The 21,969-nt window shown below is 41.1% G+C and overlaps 1 protein-coding gene across 1 annotated transcript; it reads left to right on the top strand.

The window, feature by feature from the left end:
* Positions 1–187: 187 nt before the first annotated feature.
* On the top strand, positions 188–13,778 carry DNASE2B (deoxyribonuclease 2 beta; the record flags this gene model as incomplete). Its single annotated transcript, XM_079696507.1, has 6 exons — positions 188–300; positions 3,321–3,498; positions 7,328–7,409; positions 9,736–9,897; positions 11,242–11,439; positions 13,438–13,778. 6 exons carry the CDS (start codon positions 188–190, stop codon positions 13,776–13,778), a joined length of 1,074 nt encoding a protein of 357 aa, XP_079552633.1.
* Between the last annotated feature and the right edge of the window lie 8,191 nt (positions 13,779–21,969).

Genomic DNA, 21,969 nt, shown 5'->3' on the forward strand with positions numbered 1-21,969 from the left:
ATGTTGTGACAGAATCACACAATTACATGGGATTCGTCCCATTCTGAAAATGCCTAAACAGCAAATGGCAGAAGTAAATAGAATCAAATGTCAGAGCCAGCACAGTCTGAGAGACTTGAAACTCAGACTCCACGATCCATGGGGAAAGTTTCCTGCTGTGCCATGGAATAAAGGTGCGAGATAGAAAATGACAGCAAGACTTCTAAGAACACCCCTGGCTTTGCTCTTCCTTGGCCTCTTTGGGATCCTGAAGGCGATAAAAATATCGTGCAGAAATGAGGAAGGTGAAGCTGTGGATTGGTAGGTAAATGAAATGTAAGGCTTGGTGCGTGCAGATAGAAAGCCAGAGTACTGGTGGCTAACTTGTGCACTGTGAAGTTCAGGAGACTTCCACTCCACCTCTCCCCTTAAAAAGAAAGCAAGTAGAAGTGTGTAAATGAGCCACGTATCCAGATAGGGGTAGGCTTCTGAATGAGAGAGCTTCCCTTTGAGAACGAGCTTAGCAGCCCCTCGTGGGTCTGATTTATGCTCTCAGCAGGGCAAAGCTGGTGGCCACAGAGGTGCATTAGAGCTGACAGCTTCTCTCAGTTGGCAATTTCCTTTAATTTCATTGTGGCTTTCCTAACAGAACCCTTCCAACATTCTTTTAGAGTTGATGAAGGAGAGAGGTTAATTTTTCCCTGACACTGGAGCATCTCCTTATGTGAAGGAGAAAGAGGGCTTGATGGTACAGAGCACTGTTTGGATAACCTTGTTTATTGGACAGCACAGGCAGCTGTTGGAATGGGTGGTAGGTCACCAGTCTCCTGCAGTGTCAAAGAGACGATACACAGCTTTGTGTTACAGTCATGGATTCTCCGAAATCAAAAATTTGATCACCTTTTCACTCTTTAATTAGGGTGTTTAGGTTCGCCTTTATGGTTGGCATCAAGCTTTGTGTAAACTTCAGGCTAGAGAACGTAGATCCACTCAATCAGTCTCTCAGCAAACAGTTACTGAGCTCACAACAACCCTGTGCTGAGTTTTGAAAATACAAATATGAACAAAACATAGTTCTTACCCTCGAGGAGCTCATCGTTATGTGGTAAGGACATATATGGGGCATTAGATGGGGCATTGGGGAAGATAGAGCCCAGAAGACTTCTCTGGGGAAGTATTGGGCTGGCCAAAAAGTTCGTTCGGGTTTTTCCATACCATCACATGGAAAAACCCAAACAAATTTTTTGGCCAACCCAATAGTTTTGAGCTAAGTTTTGAGAACAATTATGAGTTAGTTAGAAAAACAAGGGAGATGCAAGGGCATCTCAGGCCAATGAAGAAGCAATGAGGAGGTCCAGAGGCAATAAGCAATGGGGAGAGTTTGGAAGCAGTTAAGTAAAGTTGGTGCTTTGGGAGAATGTGGGGAAATGGCAGGAGGGGAGAGGGGAGCTTAGAGAGATAGGTGAGAGCCAGGTCATGAGGGGCTTCAGGTGCTGAACTGCTGAGTCTGAAGTTGACCATGAAAGGGAGCTACTGAGAGGCTTCAAGTGGGGACTTGATAAAGTCAGATTTGCATCTTAGAAAGCCCACTGGCAGTACTCTGAAGGCCAACTGGCTGGGGACTAGTCTAGAGTCATGGAAACCAATAGGACTTTGGCAGTGTTACAGGTGAGAAGAAGTATGGACCCAAGTTAAAGAAGAGGAAATAGAGAGGAAGAACACCCTGAGAGGACTTGGTAATGGATAGGCACAGGGTAGTAGGAGAGAGGAAGAAGTTAAGAAAGACTTGCAGGTTGCTGGCTTCTGTGACTGTGTCGATGTGTTCCTTAACAGCAGGGGCTGAGTAGGGTTGTCGCAAAATATTGTGAACTTGGTTTTGAAAATATGGAGTTGGAAGTCTCTGAGACATCTTTGTATTCGGGTTTATCTAGACCTCAGCATAGAGATCTGGGCTAGAAATAGATTCAGAAATCTTCAGATTATAATTGGAGATGGTCACCCATGGAAAATGTTTAAAAGCACTAGTCCTTAATTGGTGTGCCATGATAGTTGACAAACATTTCACTGGTGGGCCACCAAATTGTGATCAATATATAAAATTTATTTTTGCCACAACCAAATGGACATATTATTTAGCAATATCTGTCAGAGAGAATGCTGAGCTAAGCAGACAGGGAGGCACAGTCTAGAGCTGCTACAACTACCTGTGAGAGTTAAAGGGCAGAGGAACATAAGGTCAGCATCAAAGAATAATTTCATGTTTTCTGCCATGTGTGAGGACATGGCCCTGAGAGTAAGAGAGCCTGGACAGGGCAGGAAAGAGCATAAATGGAAGCATGAGACTGATGAGAACCAAGTGAACGTTGAAGCTTTTCTCAGCAGTGTGAGACACTGTTGTGTGGTAATAGTGAATGCATTACAATGTTTGGTCCAGTGTGAGTATTTGAGGGTTAATCGTGGGGTTTGTGCTATTAAAGAGTGCTTGGCTAGACCAGGTCAATTTTGCTTTCCAGGTACTTTTGACAATGTCTGGAGACATTTTTGATTGGCACGACTTGGGGAGTACTATTGACATCTAATAGGAAGAGGCCAGGGATACTACAATGCACAGAACAGGCTCCCAGAGAAAAATGGGGCTCAAAATGTGAATACAGCACATTGAGAAACCCTGGGTGAGATGATCCAAGAATGGCTGAATGCCATGCGGGTATAACAACCTCTCCTCCCTGTGAGATAACCAAAGGAGATATATAGATAGGAGACAATAGTAAAGAAAGCAAGGCATTTACTTAATTGGCTGGTCTTGGACCTGAATCCTCAATGCAGAGCATTCTGATAAACTGAGCTGAAGAATGTGGCTTAGGCCAGAGGCTCAAGAAAGCCTCCACTGACTCTGATGACTAAACCCAAATCTCAGACCCAGCCAGCCCCCTACAAAGAGATGAGCATGCTAAGCACCTAAAGGCAGCAGAGAAAAACATATCTAAGACCTCTCTAGTCCAGGACTGGGCCTTGACATTCTCCCCACTGCAGCCTTATAGACTGTGGAAAGAACAGAGAAGCCATTCTCAAAGTATGCGAACTTCTACTACGGGGATCCCACCCCCCAGGCCAGTAAATGTTTTTAGAACATGTACAGACAGGTTTGCATTTCCTTATTGGGAAGGAGCAACAGTAAGAGTGGAAAAAGAGGCAGAGAGCTTGCGTAGATCCCATTCCTTAGACTTAGAGGCCTTCTGTGAAACGTAAGTGACATGATACATTTAAGTGCTTGACACAGTGGCTGCCATCAGGGAAACAGTTAGTAAATGTTAGTAATTCATAATTATTTCCTTTGTTAGGTTTATATTTTATAAGTTGCCTAAAAGGCAAGACAAGGAAAGTACAGAGACCGGGGTAGAGTACCTATACCTAGACTCTGCAACCAGAAGCTGGAGAAGGAGTAAGCAACTAATGAATACCACCAAGGGTGTTTTGGGAAGGACATTACAACAGCTATATGAAGCATATGCTTCCGAGGTATGTTATAGTTATCATTTATTTGAATCATATAAAACGCATAATACAGACTCCAAGGCTTCCAAAAGATTTTAACTCCTTGTCTACCCAGTGCCCAATCCTAGCAACTGGAAGTAAGCTAGCTCAGAATCTGAATCAATCTAACTAAGACCTTAGGGAATACATCAACATACTCCATAGCAATGCCAAATCGTTGATACGTTCGGCACTATGTCCAATGGCATCACTGGGCAAAGTGTGAACTAATTACATATTGAAATCTTTTGGCTGCCAAACTCTGCCAATGTGCTCAGTACTTGCTATCTTACTCCTTTAATGGAAATAGAGAGAAGAGCCCTCTCCTATTACAATGCAATATAGATCTGTGATCAATATGCCATGAGTTATGGGTTGTTTAAGCCACGGTGGGATGAGTTTGGTGGGAAAAGTAAAGGGTTCCACTTAGTCTTCCTTTTAATTAATCATTTTCAAAATAGTAGGTTGAGAGCTAGGGCTCTAGTTCAAGGCCCTGGAACTAACTTGCCTGAATATGGAGCTTAAACCTGCTATCAGGACTCCATCAGGCAATGAGTTAACTGCCTCAATGTGGGCAGTCTCCCAACATTCCAGGCACCATCTGCTTGCTGTTCAGTGACAAGATACTGCTTTTCAACCAGGGGTGACAAGTAAAATCGAACAATAATTAACATCCAATTATACTCATCTATGCATTTCCTAACAATAATTTATAGAGAAGTAAGTATGTAAAATAACTCAGCACTTACAACGTGCTGGGTCTTTACATATGTCAACTAATTTGATCCCCACAACAATACTGAGTTAGACTCTAGTACCACTATTTGAGCATTTACTGAAAATATGCAGAGAGCTGTCACCTTGTGCACAAATATCCACTTTATTCACCTGTCATTAAGACCAACCTTTGGAGCCAAGTTACAAAGTCAAAACTTATTTGTAAGCTGTTTGAGTACATGTGATGTTCCAAACACTGTCCTGGAGGCTTTTAGAAATTGTTCATTCTCAGCAACATCCCTGTTTTGAATTAATCGATTATTGTGTAAAAGCAAAACTACCTGTAGCTGCTTCTGCTTTCCAAGGTTGGGGATGGAAAACCTGGAGTATAACCTATCAGTGAGAAAATAAACACATTCTTCCCCTTCCAATCTCAGACTGCCCAAGAAGAGAAAGGCAAAAGCAACATTGCAAAGCCTCTGTCATTTATCTTATTTGGGGAAGATGGGTCTTCATTTGGCAAACTATAATAATGATCTTTAGAAGTGTAAAAGTAGCCCCAGAGCCTAGGAGGGCGTGAGATCTAAACTGCTCTGCAAAATAAAGCAGGTGTAGATGGGAGCTAGGAATTAAAAAGTATACAGAACATGGAGGGAGATTGGAGGCAGGTCAGCTTGGTGATGTAAAACCATTCAATGTTTCATACCTTCAGTAAAACCTGCTCACACGCAATGTCTTGAGTAGTGGATTCTGGGAAGAAAATGACAGTAAAGGGGCTGATTTCCTTGTCTGATTGGCATGGAGCCCAAAGAAGAACAACCAAAAAGACTGAGTGTTCTTTGGAAGTTGGAACTATGTGCCAGAAGTGACTATGAGAACACAACTTCCCCACCTTCTGATCTGGAATTGAACTTCTGACAGAGAGTAGAATGCAAGATCAGACCAACTGGTTTTAAATCTCAAATGTCAAGTTATGCCAATATCGGGGTTATGTTGGAAAATATCCCTTCTTTTGCCTTTGTAAATGGGAACCTTCCATATACCTTGATAATAACACTTATCAAACTATATCACAGTTGCCTATATTTACCTGACTATTCCCTGCTAGACTGGGGGCAGAGACCGTACCCTTCTTATTCAACATCCAGTAGTCAAAATAATACCCAGCATAAGTGTTAAAGGAATAAAGATGTCCTGGGAATTCGCTGGTGGTCCAGTGGTTAGGACTCCATGCTTCCACTGCCGGGGGCCTGGGTTGGACCCCAAACCCTGGTGGGGAACTAAGATCCTGCAAGCCATGAGGCCAAAAAAAAAAAAAAAAGGTCTAGAGGCACAAGCCTAGGTCTGCCTATTCTTTTTTTTTTAATTTTTATTTTATATTGGACCATAGTTGATTAACAATATTGTGTTAGTTTCAGATGTACCGCAAAGTGATTCAGTTATACATATACATGCATCCTTTTCCAAATTCTTTTCCCATTTAGGTTATTACAGAATATTGAGCAGAGTTCCCTGTGCTACACAGTAGGTTCTTGTTGGTTATCTATCTTAAATATAGCAGTGTGTACATGTCAATCCCAAACTCCCAATCTATCCCTCCCCCCATCCTTCCCCCCCTGGTAACCACAAGTTTGTTCTCTAAGTCTGTGAGTCTGTTTCTGTTTTGTAAATAAGTTCATTAGTATCAATTTTTTTAGATTCTGCATATAAGCGATATCATATGATATTGTCTTTCTCTGTCTGACTTACTTCACTTAGTATGATAATCTCCAGGTCCTATTCTTAGTTCATTATTTTTTCCCTTTATGAGAGAGCCTCTTTTCACTAGAGCTACGTCCCATTTACCTTAGCTGGCTGTTATACCTCTGGTTAGAATGATAAACTTCATCTATTAGAAGAATTAAGTTCCTTACTGAATTTTCCCAGAGGCCTTCCACATTGTACCCCAAAGGCACACAATGGCCTTGTTACCACATTCCATACAGGCTATAGAATAAATAACTGTCAGAGTTCTCCAGTGGAGAATCTGAATGCCAACGGTAGCGATGGTCAATTACAGAAAATGCAGGTAAGAAAGAGCTTACTTTCCTAAATATTCCTAAACATAGTAGCCAAGAATGCTGTAGAGACTATGTTGTGCCTTTTTTTAAAAAATGGTTTTAGATTATATCAAATAATGAAGCAACTGTAAGAAACTCAGTTATTGATTTTTTTTCTGAGAGACAAGCAAGGGTCTTTTTTTAAGGGGATGGGTTGTCCTTTCCTGCTTTTAATTATGTCACTGAGACTTTTTAATATTGACATAATTGGCTTCATTAAAAGTCACTGCATCATGACACAACTGAAATGGAATGACACAGAACAAATATAATCAAGTTTCCAAAACATGACAAAGAGATACTATCAAAATAATAGCTTCATTTTGACTCAGAGATTTGACCAACTATTCGGGGAATGTACTCACATGTTGCCTTACCAGAGGAAATCCATTATCACATTCAATTATACCACTTTTTTTAAGCAGGAAATGTCAAGTTGAAAAGGTGAAGTGACAGGAGAAATGGATTGAAGAAAAATCCTCCCCTATCAGGGAGGTAGTAGAAGCAGAGAAAGAGGAATCCTGATTAAACAGGAAGCTATGACCCAGCAGCGAAGCACAAAGTAGGCAGAGGAAATCAGACCCTGACAGCCAATTCTGCATTGTGCCTATAATATCAATGGAGAAAACTTAGCTGTAATCCTTGGCTGGTTGTTCCTACTGCATTTCCTGAACGAATATTTAAGTACCCCTTTATTATACACTAGTTGCCAGATCAGAAACATGGGTCCAAAATAATTGAAATAGGAATATTGCCCTCACACACACATCACAATGCACAGGGCTCCTGTCACACAAGACAAAACCATGTGTGGTTGAGAATGGACTTCTTGTCCCTTGTCTTGCACGTCACAGAATTCATATCGATGGGAAAGCTGCCTATTAGGGGAATGGATGACTTCTCATGTGTATTAATGAAAGTTCCGTATTGCAGGCTCACGTTGTGAGCATTTATGAGTGAAAGATTTATGCCATTATAACCCTAAAATGTTCCTGCAGGATAACAACACAGCCTATCTAATATACAATGATGGAGTCCCTAAATCCATGAATTACAGCAGAAAGTATGGACACACCAAAGGTATGACAAAGGCTCTTATTTTCTCTTTCCTACTGGAAATCAGTATTTTCGTAATCATTCCATCTTCAGTAGTCTTATACTCCATACTAAAAATATAGCTTTTCTTTTTAATGGTCTGAGTTATCAAAATGAGTGATTTCTGTATCACAGGTTATAATGATATACTTTGACTTTGCAATATCCTTCTCACAAATCACATTTTATTTCTTAATGTATCTTTTAATATATACTTTAAAGAAGAAATCCAATATTGACTACTGGGAATACCAGCCAGACTATATATGTGTGTGTTTGTATACTGTACACACATTTTAGTCAGGTTTATAGAGGTATAATTTGCATAGAGTAAAATTCACCCTTCTTAGTGTCAAGTTCCATTTGAAATACAGTAAACATTTTTGAAAAAGTATTTTTAAATAATTTTTATATTATAGTAATTTTTGTTATATATTTTGTTCTATAATTATAATAATTTTTATTATAGTGATTTTTGGTATTTTTCAATTTATAAACTATGTATATATATATGTGTGTGTTATTGAAAAATTCAAAATGATAGTAAACAAAAAATCTGTAATCCTAATACTCATTAGATAATTATACTTAATACTTTCTACTATTTCTATGATACATATTTTGAAACATTTTTATAAAACTATTGTAATGACTACTTCAAATTTTTTTCAACTTAATATACTGTGAATAACTTTCCATGGCAACAAGTATTCTTCAGAAGGTTCCAAACTCAAATGCCTTCAGAGGCAGGCAAGTGATGTCAGCAAGCCAAGGGGGCTGAACTGGCAGGTAACTAGAGAACTGGAGAGTATATACTTGCTCTAAGGAAGCAGTTACTACTCAGCTTCCCTTATGGGAATGCAATTTTTCCAGAGCAAATTAGAGTTTGTGGGAAATCTCCCCAGTTTTTAAATGTTGGTAATAAATTCAAAGTTTTAAAAAATACTCTGCAAGCGTGATAATATGTATCTGCAGGCTAGATTTGGCCTGTGGGCTGCCTGTTTGCAACCTCTGATTAAGAATATAATTTGTAATGGCTGTCAAATGTCATGAGCATTGAAAGCCTTTGATTCAGCTAAGTTGCCTTCCTGATGGTCCTATTTGCATGGAACCCAACAATTTTTATAACATGCCGCATTCTGCAAACTCTCCTTTACCAACTTCCCACCACCCTTTTCGCTCCACCCTGTTAGTTGTTACAAGGGTTTAGAAAAAAGGCTGGAAAAGGAGTGGGACCTGATGTCACACTGGCGAGTTCCCTGCCAACAGGTGTCCCGACATCCTGTGGCATTTGTACCAGGAAGTTAGGATTTCAGACAAACAACAATACTCATCTGGGCCGAAGAGAGTCCCTGAAGATCATCCAGCCCTGTGAGGCAACTGAACTTTGAACATTTTCCGTCTCGACACAGGTATTGATTCCATAGCCACTGACAAAGTCACTGACAAATACTCTGCTTCCTTAAAGCGTGTTATTTGAAAAAGAAATAACTGGCAGGCATTTGGTTTCTGCTCTAACACTAAGGCAAACATGACTTTTATGTCTCCATGGTCATATGCAAACTGGAAAGTCTAGTTAGCATACCAAAACTGTCTTGATATACTTATAAACACAGAAATAGTCATAGATGCCTGTTGCACAGGGTTCTTTGTGCCATGTCACAAGATGATGAAAATCTTTCTGTTTTCTTCTTTTCCGGCTTTCATGTTAGTCTGCTCTAGAGATTTTTACTAAATACAATTAACTGGGGTGCTTTAGAACATGCCTTCCCTGTTTTTTTTCTCTCTGCCTCCTTTTTCAAACTTGTGGAACTGGGTGAATTCTGCACATAAATGAGCATCAGTTTCTCACAATAAATTACTGCAAGTACGTGTTTTCATTTGATATTTTCTGTTTCAACTCTGCTTTTTAGCTGGCTTTTGAAAATAGCTTAGCTGCTCAGCAGTAAAGACATTATCTGAAGCTTGCCAGGTGACTACATAGTCTAACAAGGTCAAATTCCAATTTAGCAAATTTGCATTCTGCCAAAACAAATTTTCCTTGTAGTTTCAACATGAAATACCTCTCAACTCTTCACAGGGTGGCTGCCCTAGCTCCCTTTTGTGGTGGGTTATTAATAGTAATGGGGCAATGTGATGTGCACCTGAATTGGTTTTGAAATTATTGCAAGAGAGCGTGATCCTTGTAATTATTAGCCTAATAAAAAATTAGCCTGAAGTATAAAGGGCTTAAATATTGTAGCTTTGAACTCTGTTTTTTTAAAGGAACTTTGTTTTTCTAATTTATCTGTATTTACTGTATCTTTGGTAGGTTTACTTCTGTGGAACAGAGTCCAGGGGTTCTGGTTGATTCATTCCATTCCCCATTTTCCTCCAATTCCTGAAGAAGGCTATGATTATCCACCCACAGGGAGACGAAATGGACAAACTGGCATCTGCATAACTTTCAAGTACAACCAGTATGAAGCAATAGGTAACACTAGAGTGTGTAAAAAAAAGAGAGAGAGAGAAAGAGAGATAACAATATTGAAGAAGGGATTTGGAAATATATTAATAAATTTATCACTTCATTTGCTTCTCTATTCATAAACCCTCTGATACCTAGATTCTAATATTGGCTTTGGTGAGATCTCAGGCAGGCTCACTTACTGGACCTTGGTTTCCTGGTCCACCAATTAAGTCTTTGAACTTGATCAGAGGCAGTAGTTTCAAATGTCTACAGGGGCCAGGCAGCTAACAAAAATGGGTGACACAGGTGGACATTGCATGGGCAGTGGGGACAGTGACAAACTGGGTTGTTGACTCTCCCCTAGCTTCCCTCAAAAGTTTCAGCTCCATTATACTGTGGTTCTGTGGGAATACAGACCTACATCTCCATATTTTTTAGAGGAAGCGGAAACCTAGGAGAGGATGTAAGAATAGAAGAGAGGGAAGGAAAGAGAGAGATAGATCCTCTGATTTTCAAATATGGTCTCAATCTTATTTATTTTTTAAATTGTGTAGACCTCATGTTGCCTATAGGCCACCAACGTGACACTTCTGAGCCTAAACCAGATGACCTTCCCTTAAGATCTCAAGCTCAAAGGGCCAAAAATACTTGGATTTGGAAAATCCAAAATAGGAATAGGGAAGAGAAGTAGGAATGGTATTTTACCAACCACTTTTTACTGAGGAAGCTGCTAAATAGTAAAGAGTGATTATTTGCCTCTGGATATAGGAGGTTTAGAATATTTTTTTTAATCAAATTTCCATCTTATGGAAAGGATTACTGAGCCTCTCACCCAAGTTAAGCCCTAGTCTAACTAGCTGAGTTCCTGTAATGATTAGAGAGCTTAATAGCATAGAGATTAGGTGTGCATGCTGATGAGTTGGTCATTCTTGGAGCTGGATGATCAGTACATGGGTGTTCTCTACTTTTGTATGTGTACACATGGGAGAAAAAACACATGGCCTACAAGGCCAGACTGCCTGGGCTTGAATACCAACTCCTTCAGTTACAAGCTTTATAACCTTGGGCATGTGACATAAATTCTCCATTAATTTATCTATAAAATGAGGATAATGATAAAAGAACTTACCTAATAATAAGGTTGTTCTTATGATTAAATTAGTAAACCCACATAATAATGCTTGGAAAGTAGGGAGTGTCAACTATTTTAACCAAAAGTTTGAAGGCTATTGGCTTAAAGAAGGGAATACTTTCATTTTTGTTTTTCATTCTGTTTACTTTTTTAATTCACAAAAAGATCTAAAATACCAACAAGCATTTCCATTTGTGCCTTAATTCTCAACTTTTCTTTATTGTTTCTTGATTCAGATTCTCAGCTCTTGGTCTGCAACCCAAATGTTTATAGCTGTTCCATCCCAGTAACCTTTCACCAGGAGCTCATTCACATGCCCCAGCTGTGTGCCAGATCCAGCTCAACAGAGATCCCTGGCCGGCATCTCACCACACTTCAGTCAGCCCAGGGACAAAAATTCCTCCATTTTGCAAAGTCTGATTCTTTTCTTGACGGTATGAAAGGCCATCATCAAACAATATGCTATTACACTGCTGCTGGACTCACTTTGGATTGCAAAGAGGAAATATTCTGATTATTTAGGGGAGTAGAAGTAGAAAAGGAGGGAGGACAAAGAAAGGAAAGGGAGAAGGGACACCAAAGGCCAATTAAAATATTAGCCACTTGAATAGAAGGGTTGCTGATCCAACCACAAAAGTATCTCACAACCATCTAGCCAGAGGCCAGTAAAAACTCAGTCTCCAGTCTCAGCTGGGCACAGAACCAAGCTGTCTCCTTTTTCTTTCACTCCCTATGTAGTTATTTTAAGCCTTCCTTACCCTCAAGTCCTGCCTCTTCACCTTTTCCTTCATAGAGAGAATAGAAATCACCAGGAAGAAACCACTTCAAGAGCACACGCCACCCTCAACAATCTAAGCTATTTTCATTCTTTTTTTTTTTTTTTTACCAGTTTTCTCTCATCCAAACAGAAGCAGTGCACCCCGTGCCCTGGAACCTATCCCAGCCTCAGAATACTTTCATAAACTCAACCTGTTCTCCCTCTTCTACTTCAACTCTCCTGCTCTACAAGCCCCTTAGAATATAAACATTCCTAAAAACCCTCCCTCAATTCTAGACCCCCTATATCTCTGGTTTTTTTCTTCTAAGTTTACTTTTAGAAAACCCTTCAGGATCTTTACTTGCTCACTGCTCCTTGACTGCAGTCTTGCTTCTCTGTCTGTAGACCTTACAGTCTCTCCCCAGTCACCAATGGCCATCTTAATTGACCTCACTGTCTTCCTTCCTTCCTTCCTTCCTTCCTAACGTCCTTCCTTTCTTCCTTCCTAACTTCCTTCCTTCCTTCCTAACTTCCTTCCTTCCTTTAATATTGAATAAAATTTACTGAACGCCTACTACTTGCCTGTGTTAGGCATTAGAGATCCCAAAATTAACAGGACAGAAATAGCTTCCACAGAATTTGGCACAGTTGGAACCCTTTATTTTTTGAAACATTCTCCTCCCTGAGTTTTGGAAGTATACAGTCTTTTGGTCTTCCTCCCACTTCTTATAAGTCTCTTCTGCCAGGTCCTCCTCCTCTGCATACTCCTTACGTGACTAGGTTGCCCTGTGGTCCTCTACTCACCCTTATCGCATATACATATTCCTGCTAGGCGATTCCCAAGTCTATATCTCCACCCTAGACCTCTGTTCTGACAGATGTATTCATCAGTGAGTGGGACATTTCTGCTCGCAGGGTGGCACAGCCACACAAAATTCAACATGCCAAACTCATCATTATTCCTAACATATCTCACTCTTTTTCTCATATTCTGCATGGTCCCCTAGAACTCTTGGTCCCTCTTTTTTTCTCTTCCCCCTTATCAAATCATCAAATTAAATCAGTTTCCAGTCCTTAATAACTCTCACATTTATCTTACCCCCTCTAAACTTTCTGCCATGGCCACGGTTCGCACCTGTGTTTGTTACCACACTTATTGTGACAAGCTGGTATTTTTCCTCTCTCCAATCTAATGTAGCCTTCCCAATTCATCCTGCACATTGCTTCTCAATTGATATTTATGGTCATAAATCAGTTTCTATTAATCCCCAAATAACACTCCTTAAAAAATTTCCCATTGATTTCAGGAAAATTCAAACACTTTGGCATGGTTTATAAAGATCTCTAGACGCTGGCCTCTGGTTACTGCTCTATCCTTATTCTTCCCAAAGGTCTTTTCAGGACAAAAACCTATATTGCTCTCTTGTATGTGTGGAATAGAAGACATTTTCAGAGACCAATATCATCCTAGTAATAATGGTAATAACTTTTATTTGCATATCACATTAACGTTTACAAAATGTTCTCCTATCCACTCTCTCAGTCACGTTGTTATTATTGTGCTTGTGACACCCACATATCAGGGATGAGTGATGATTCTATTCCTGAGGATATTTTCAGGGATTTATCTAAGTTTAAATACTAACCTCACTATTTTTCTCTTTATAAACTCTAGACATCTTTGCAGCCTGGATGGCTCAACGGTTGAAGACGCACTTGCTAACAGAAACCTGGCAGCGAAAGAGACAAGAGCTTCCTTCAAACTGCTCCCTTCCTTACCATGTCTACAATGTCAAAGCAATTAAGTTATCTAGACAATCTTATTTCAGCTCTTATCAAGATCATGCCAAATGGTGTATTTCCCAAAAGGGCACCAAAAATCGCTGGACATGTATTGGAGACCTAAATCGGAGCCCACACCAAGCCTTCAGAAGTGGAGGATTCATTTGTACCCAGAATCAGCATATTTACCAAGCATTCCAAGGATTAGTTTTATATTATGAGAACTGTAACTAAACTTGGTGAAAGGACATATGTACTATCATTTTCAACACTGATATGGGATCTTCCTCTACTAGATCTATTCTTCATATATTAAAAGCCTGTGAATTTACTTATGGTCTACATATCATCAACTAAAATGTTTTTCTCCCATGCTTACCATTTTATCTTCCAAATAGTGGCAATTTATCTACTTAGCATGTATTTATTTATTTATTTATTTATTTTACATCCTTTTTGGAGTATGATTTCTTTACAATGGTGTGTTAGTTTCTGCTTTATAACAAAGTGAATCAGCTATACATATACCTTTATCCCCATATCTCCTCCCTCTTGCGTCTCCCTCTCACCCTCCCTATCCCACCTCTCTACTTAGCATTTATATGCCATAAACACACTCTGTTATGTATATCTAAAGTGAGACTAGAAGGAGTGAAAGGAAAAATTTTGTTCCAGATTAGTCAGCTCTCAATTGTCCATGGATTGACTGGCCATCTCTTAAGAGTAATTTCATCTTCACAAAGAATTCCTTGACTCTCCTCCTCACCCCTTTTTGTAGAAAAAAACATTTCTATCTCTCTGTACATCAAACGACTTAGTCATATTCCTCCTAGATTTCTTTTCAATGGTTTATGGTCAAGTCTAATTGGTCATTCTTGAGCTACTACTTACTAACTGTATGATCTTGGACCATACACCTGAACTCTCTGAGCCTTGGTTTTCTTCTCTATGAAATGGAGATAATATCTAGGTATCTTCAAGCAAATAGCACAGAGCCTGGCCCAGTTGACACTTAAAAGACTGATGGAATTTGAATGTGAATCCCCCTACAGTGAGAAAAGACAAAAGAAAGTTTAGAAATGAGTAATATTTTTCCAAAAAGAAAAAATAAGTCAGGGACTTCTCTGGTGGTGCAGTAGTTAAGACTCCATGCTCTCAATGTAGGGGGTCCGGGTTGGATCCCCGGTCAGGGAAGTAGATCCCACATGCATGCCGCAACTAAGAGTTCTCATGTGACAACTAAGGAGCTCGCCCGCTGCAACTAAGGCAACCAAATAAACAAAATTTAAAAAATAAATAAATAAAATAAAATACTTTATAAAAAAATAAAATAAGTGACAGCCAAAAAAAGAAGTCAGATTAGGAGAAAGAAATAAAACAACCCACCAACCTGGGGGGAAATAAAGAAGTGTAACATAGGGGACACGGGTTCGTGCCCCGGTCTGGGAAGATCCCACATGCCGTGGAGTGGCTGGGCCCGTGAGCCATGGCCGCTGAGCCTGCACATCCGGAACCTGTGCTCTGCAGTGGGAGAGGCCACAACAATGAGAGGCCCGCGTACCGCAAAAAAAAAAAAAAAAGAAGTGTAACATAAGGAAATCAAAATCAAATCTAGTAATTTTTTTTTTTTTTTTTTTTACGGTACGCGGGCCTCTCACTGTTGTGGCTTCTCCTGTTGTGGAGCACAGGCTCCAGACGCGCAGGCTCAGCGGCCATGGCTCACGGGCCCAGCTGCTCCGCGGCATGTGGGATCCTCCCGGACCGGGGCACGAACCCGTGTCCCCTGCATCGGCAGGCAGACTCTCAACCACTGCGCCACCAGGGAAGCCCCCAAATCTAGTAATCTTAATTCCAGTGTGTTTCATTTTCTGGAATTCTTATCACTAAATATAACTATTATATAAGTGAATAATAATAAATTTGTATTAAGCACTCGTTGTTTACTAAAATTTGAAACATGGTTCCTAACTTCAAGAAGCTTACAATCTAACAAAAGTAATCATAAGAATAACTAAAGCTAGGGCTTATTGAGCGTTTACTATCCAGTAAACAGTCAACCCACATTTTCTTATTTGATCTTCATAACAGTGCTATGCAGTAGAAACTGTTATAATCTTTATTTTACTGACAAGGAAACTGAGGCCTACAGAGTTTCAGTAACTTGTCCACTATCACAGAGGTCTATCTGACCTCTAAGACTATGCTCTTAACTTCTATTTCAAGAGACAAGTTTTTTAAAATGATGTGATGTAGGATAATACATATCTTGAGGTCTTAATCAACCAAAATTCATAGGACATAATGGCACTGGTTCAGTGGAAAGCAGAGGAAAAAAAACAAAGTTTGTCTTCCTGTCAGAAGCAAGCATAAGTGATGGGAATGTTGAATACTAGCTAACTAACTTACATGCTTGAAAACATAAGGAGGTTTGAAAAATATGTTTTCGCTTTGCAGAGAGCATCTGAGCATAAATAATCCCAATAAAATCAGATTAGAAGAGTACAAAATCCTGACTTTAAAAATGAAGAGGATAAAAATGTTACTGAGCCCAAGCTTGGTAACAAATTTTGGCGAAGCCACCAGGAGCACTGCTGCTTGTGGCCTGCCAGCCCTGGTTGGGGAATTTTTATGTAAGACCCTAGCAGCTGCCAGGACCACTTGTCCTGAGGATTTTCCCTTCGAAATTCCCTGAAGTGGCACCAGCTGCCCCAGCGCTTGGCAGTTGGAGCAAGGAATCAACATTTGGGAGCCAATGGGCTCCATATAGTAGGGTAAGTCACTCCGGTATGTCCAACTGGGAACATTTTCTCCTCTCAGTTAAGGCTTTTCCTTTAAGGGAAAAGCCAATTTGTTCATTTGATTGGGGTACCCTGTTGGAGGGGGGAATTATTGTTGGACTCTACCTGATTTGTAAACCGGTTTGTTGGCTTTTGTTTTGCGTTCATTCATGATGGAATCTGTTTGTGTTTTTGGTATTAGAATTTGCTTATGCTTTTTGTGTTTTGTTGTTCTTGAACTTATAAATATGGGAAATATTCCATCTGTCCCTAAGGAAAGCCCTTTGGTGTGTATCTTAAATAAATGGGCAAAATATAGCTGTGGGCCTATGACTAAGGAAGAGAGGATATTCTATTGTAATTGTGTGTGGGCCCAATATATGTTAGGATGAGGAGAGTGATGGCCCTTGAATGGCTCACTTAATTATTATACAATCTTGCAATTAGAATTGTTTTGTGAAAGAGCGGGTAAAAATGATGGGATTCTTTACATAGAAGCATTTATGCTATTGCATCAAGAGGAAAAGAAGTCAGAAGGCTCCTGCCTTAGGGTACAGCAGTCTAAAAGGAAAACCAAGGGAAAACCTGCTCTTCAAGAGGGAGAGGGTGAAAGTGAGAGTGAGGACATGTTATTCCAAAACTTAAATGCCCCCTCCGGCCAACCAGACTCCCACACTGGCCAAGCAGGCTGCACCAGCAGTTGTTCCGACCACCCCCATGTCACCAGCATATTCACCGCCTCCTGTTTCCCCTACTTAGGGCATCAGTTAGAAGTTTCTATGTTAACCCCAGGGGCACAGGGACCTGGTTTGATTTTACCATATAAGACCCGACAGGGCATCCAATTTGGACTGGGAGTCACTTCTGGAGCAGGGCAATTTCCCTTGTGCTGATATCCTGTGGGAGGCCTTAATGCAGATGGCCAACCAGCTGGGTTTCTATGGATGCACAAGCCATTGTCAACTTCAGATCTGTTTAACTGGAAAAACCATAACCTTACGTACTGAGAGGTCCCCCTCCATATGACTGAACTTTTCACTTCTATCTTTGCCATTCACCATCCCTCTTAGGCAGACATTCACACTCTTATGAATATGATGCTTACTGGGGATGAAAGAAGGATGGTCATTGACAAGGCTAGAGAGGAAGCATACTAGCTTCATCTAGCAGATCCAGATGGAGCTCCAGAAGCAAATTTGGCAGTTCTTATTGCTGAGCCTGACTGGGATCTTAATAATGGAGATATGCCACTCCTAAAACATTATAGGAAGTGTATCTTAGCGGGTCTTTGAAAAGGAGTACCTAGGCAAAAGAGCTTAAACAAAATTCAGGAGACACACCAAAAACCCAATGAGGATCCATCAGAGTCTCTAGAAAGAATTTATCAAGCTTATAGGTGCTACACTGATACAGACCCTGAGTCCCCAGAAAATATGAGAATGGTAAATATGACCTTCACTGGGCAAAGCGCCCCAGATATAAGAAGAAAATTGCAAAAGTTAGATGGTGCATTTTGAATGAACCCTTCTCAATTGGTAGATGCTGCTTTTACAGTGATCAACAACAGGGAACAACGACAGAAGCAAGAGGATGCAAGATGGAATGCCACTTTTCTGGCAGCAGCACTGGATTCCCGGAAAGCAAGTAATCCAAAGAGAGGTAAGCCACCATCATGGAGGGACCAATGTGCTTACTCTAAGGAGGACAGGCATTGGAAAAAAAGATTGACCTAGCCTAAAGAATAAGAAAGAAAACAATAAAAGAAAGATGGGAGCCTCTCATATGTTAGAAAAAGAGGAACACTCTCATGATGAATGAAGAGGCCTGGGGGCTCCTTTGGACTTGAGGTGTCCAATTCCAATTTCCCCACAGGAGCCCTGGGTAACTTTTGATAGTGGGGGACAAGTTGATTGACTTTCTGATAGATATGGGTATAACATACTCCCATGGTAAACACCAAGGTGGCACAGAAAACATCTCAATCCATCCCGGTCATGGGAGTTTCTGGAGAAATACAAAATTGTTATTTCTTACCACTTCTGGAATGCCAATTAGGGGACCTCGCCCTGAAACACAGTTTCTTATCTATGCCAGCATGTCCAATCCCTCTTTTGGGCCGAGACCTCCTTTGTAAATTAAATGTTCAAGTAACTTTTTTGCCAGGACAGCTTGACATCAGGTTCTCACCAGAGCATGCTATAAGCCTACATATGGCACTCATGGACACCCCAGAAAAGGAGACAGAGCTCTCCCCCAACCTCCAAGGTCTATGAAAAGGTAAGGCCAGAAGTGTGGGTTGATGGCACCCCAGAGAAGGCCAAAAACACATGGCCAATACAAATCCCATTAAAAAAAGGATGTTGGGGGACTTCCCTGGTGGTCCAGTGGTTAAGCAGGGGACACGGGTTCAATTCCTAGTCAGGGAACTAAGATCCCACATACTGCGGGTCAACTAAGCCCGCGTGCCACAGCTACTGAGCCCACAAGCCACAACTAGAGAACCCGCGTACCGCAATGAAGATCCTGTGTGCTGCAACTAAGACCCAATGCAGCCAAATTAATTAATTAATTAATTATTTTAAAAGGGGTGTTGGTACACCTAATCTAAAACAATACCCTCTAAGGCAAGAGGCCCAAAAGGAATTCAGCCAATTCTCGAAAAGTTGTTTAAAACAGGACTGATTATACCTTGCAGGTTCCCATATAACACCCCTATCCTCCCGGTCAAAAAGCCAAACTCAGCAGAGTATCGCTTTGTCCAAGACCTGAGGGCTGTTAATGAAATAGTCCAAGATTTGTACCCTGTGGCACCTAATCCATACACTCTGCTTACAACTATTCTGGGAGAATACAGCTGATTCTCAGTTTTGGACCTGAAGAATGCTTTTATCTGCATTCCTATTGCAGAAGAATCACAGCAGCTGTTTGCTTTTGAATGGCAGGACCCAGAAGCACAGGTAGTCCAACAGTATTGTTGGACAGTCCTGCCTCAAGGATTTAAGAATTCCCCTACTTTGTCTGGGGAAATGTTGGCTAGGGACCTTAGAAACTTAATATTGGATGAAGGACTCTTACTCCAATATGTGGACGATTTGCTCATAACAAGTCCTACATATGATGTGTCTACAAAATACCATAAGAACCCTGAATTATTTGCCCATTTGTGGATATAAGTTCTCCCAGAAAAAGGCCCAAGTATGTAAGCAACAAGTCACATATTTGGGTTTTGTCCTTTCCCAAGGACAACGGGGTCTTTTGCCTGATAGAAAACGGGCAATGGCAGGCTTGAGAACACCCAAGACTCACAGACTACTGAGGGGACTTCTGGGAATGGCAGGATTCTGTCGGATTTGGATCCCGAACTATGGGCTCATAGTAAAGCCCCTCTATGAGGCTTTAAAAGAGGCATGAGGACTTCCTTGGTGGCGCAGTGGTTGAGAATCTGCCTGCCAATGCAGCGGACACGGGTTCGAGCCTGGTCTGGGAAGATCCCACATGCCGCGGAGCAACTAGGCCCGTGAGCCTGCGCGTCTGGAGCCTGCGCTCCGCAACAAGAGAGGCCGCGATAGTGAGAGGCTCGTGCACCGCGATGAAGAGTGGCCCCCACTTGCCGCAACTAGAGAAAGCCCTCGCACAGAAACGAAGACCCAACACAACCAAAAATAAATATAAAAATAAATAAATAAATTTTAAAAATAAATAAATAAATAAAGAGGCATGATTTTGAGCCCCTTACTTGGACCACAGAGTGCCAAACAGCCTTTGAAATAATAAAAACAAGGTTAGTCCCAGTCCCGGCTTTGGGACTACCAGACTTAAAGAAACCTTTCAAATTTTATGTCCATGAGAGACAAGGCATAAATCTCTGGGTGTTAATTCAAACTCTGGGAAATTCTCAAAACAACTAGAACAGACTGTTAAGGAATGGCCTCCTTGCCTTCGAGCTGTAGCAGCTACTTGTGACATACTTCAGGAAGCTGAACAGTTTACCCTGGGGCAACCCACCACTGTGTATGTCCCTTACCATGTCCTTTCTTTTTTACTGCACTAAAAGGGGGCAATTGGCTGACTTCTGGGAGAATGGGAAAGTACCAAGCCATTCTCTTAGACAATCTCAATGTAGGACGTCAGGTCACTTCAGCCCTAAATCCTGCTGCATTGCTCCCAATTGATGCTGCACAATCCCCAGAGCAGGACTGCCTATGGGTCATTGAGCTCATGTACTCTAGCAGACCAGACTTAACAATCCTTGGCCGAGCCAGAACATGGAACTGTTCACTGATGGAAGCAGCTTCATGGACCAAGGTAAGTGGTACGTTGGGTATGCGGTGGTGATAACCCTTAAAAAGATTGTTGAAGCAAAAGCCCTGCCCCCAGGGAGCTCAGCCCAGAAGGCAGAAATCATTGCTCTGACAAGAGCCCTACTTCTCACTGAAGGCAGGCAAGTAAATATATTCACAGACTCTTGCTATGCACTCTCCGTGGTACCTGCTCACGGGGCAATCCGGAAAGAAAGGGGGTGCCTCACTTTGAACAATAAACACATAAAACATGCTTCTGAATCCTGTCATTCTTAGAAACAGTCCATAAGCCCTCACAAGTGGCCATAATGCACCGCCCAGGCCACCAAAAGGGTGAAACTCATATAATGAAAGGCAACCAGTTAGCTTACCAAGCTGCAAAGAAAGCAGCAAAGGAAGGGGATTGTCAAGCCATGAAAGGGTCACTTCTACCACAGGTCAGCTTGTCAAAATACCAGATAGTGTATTCAGAGAAGGACAAGGAGAGGACCAAAGAGTGGGGATTCACTCTTGATCACACCTCACCTGGCTGGAAATGTAGTGCACAAAGAATTGTTTTGATTCCTGAGGCCCTCTTGGACACTGTGCTGCAGCACACTCATAATAGTACCCATTATGGGAGCGATGCCACCCTACAATGGATTCAGAAATACATAATGGGACCTAACCTACAAAGGACCATCCAGAAAGTCACGCAAAATTGTATGATTTGTGCTGAAAATAACCCAAAGACTGCTCTCAGAGTTCCCCAGATGGGGACCCAACACAGAGGAACCTGCCCCACTGAGGACTGGCAAACAGACTTTATTCAAATGCCTCGAGCCACAGGAAATTTCAGATATCTGCTAGTATTTGTGGACACTTTTTCAGGATGGGTGGAGGCATATCCTACCAGAACAGAAAAAGCCTCCAAAGTGGTAAAAGTCCTCCTTAAGAAAATTATCCCCCAATTTGGAATGCCTAACTGCCTTCAAAGTGATAACGGGCCTGCTTTTGTCTCTAGCATAACCCAACAAGTGTCTAAAGCACTGCAAATTAATTGGAAGCTACATTCATCGTGGAGACCACAATAAATAGGAAAAACTGAGAAAATGAATTATACATTTCAAAGGAGCATTGCTAAAATATGTCAAGAGACTAATTTTACTTGGGCTAAGGCCTTGTCAGTTGCCCTGCTATGGATCAGAGTGGCTCCCAGAAGCAGGCTTAAATTAAGCCCCTTTGAAATATTGTATGGTAGGCCACTCCAGGTGTCTGCCCGGGTGGGAGAATCTATAAACGCTCTGAAAGATCCAGCAGTTGCCAATTATGTTAAAACTCTGGGCACAATACTAACCTCTGTTCATG

Source organism: Hyperoodon ampullatus, assembly GCF_949752795.1.
Source record: "Hyperoodon ampullatus genome assembly, chromosome: 2".
In the NCBI taxonomy this organism is placed as follows: Eukaryota; Metazoa; Chordata; class Mammalia; order Artiodactyla; family Ziphiidae; genus Hyperoodon; species Hyperoodon ampullatus.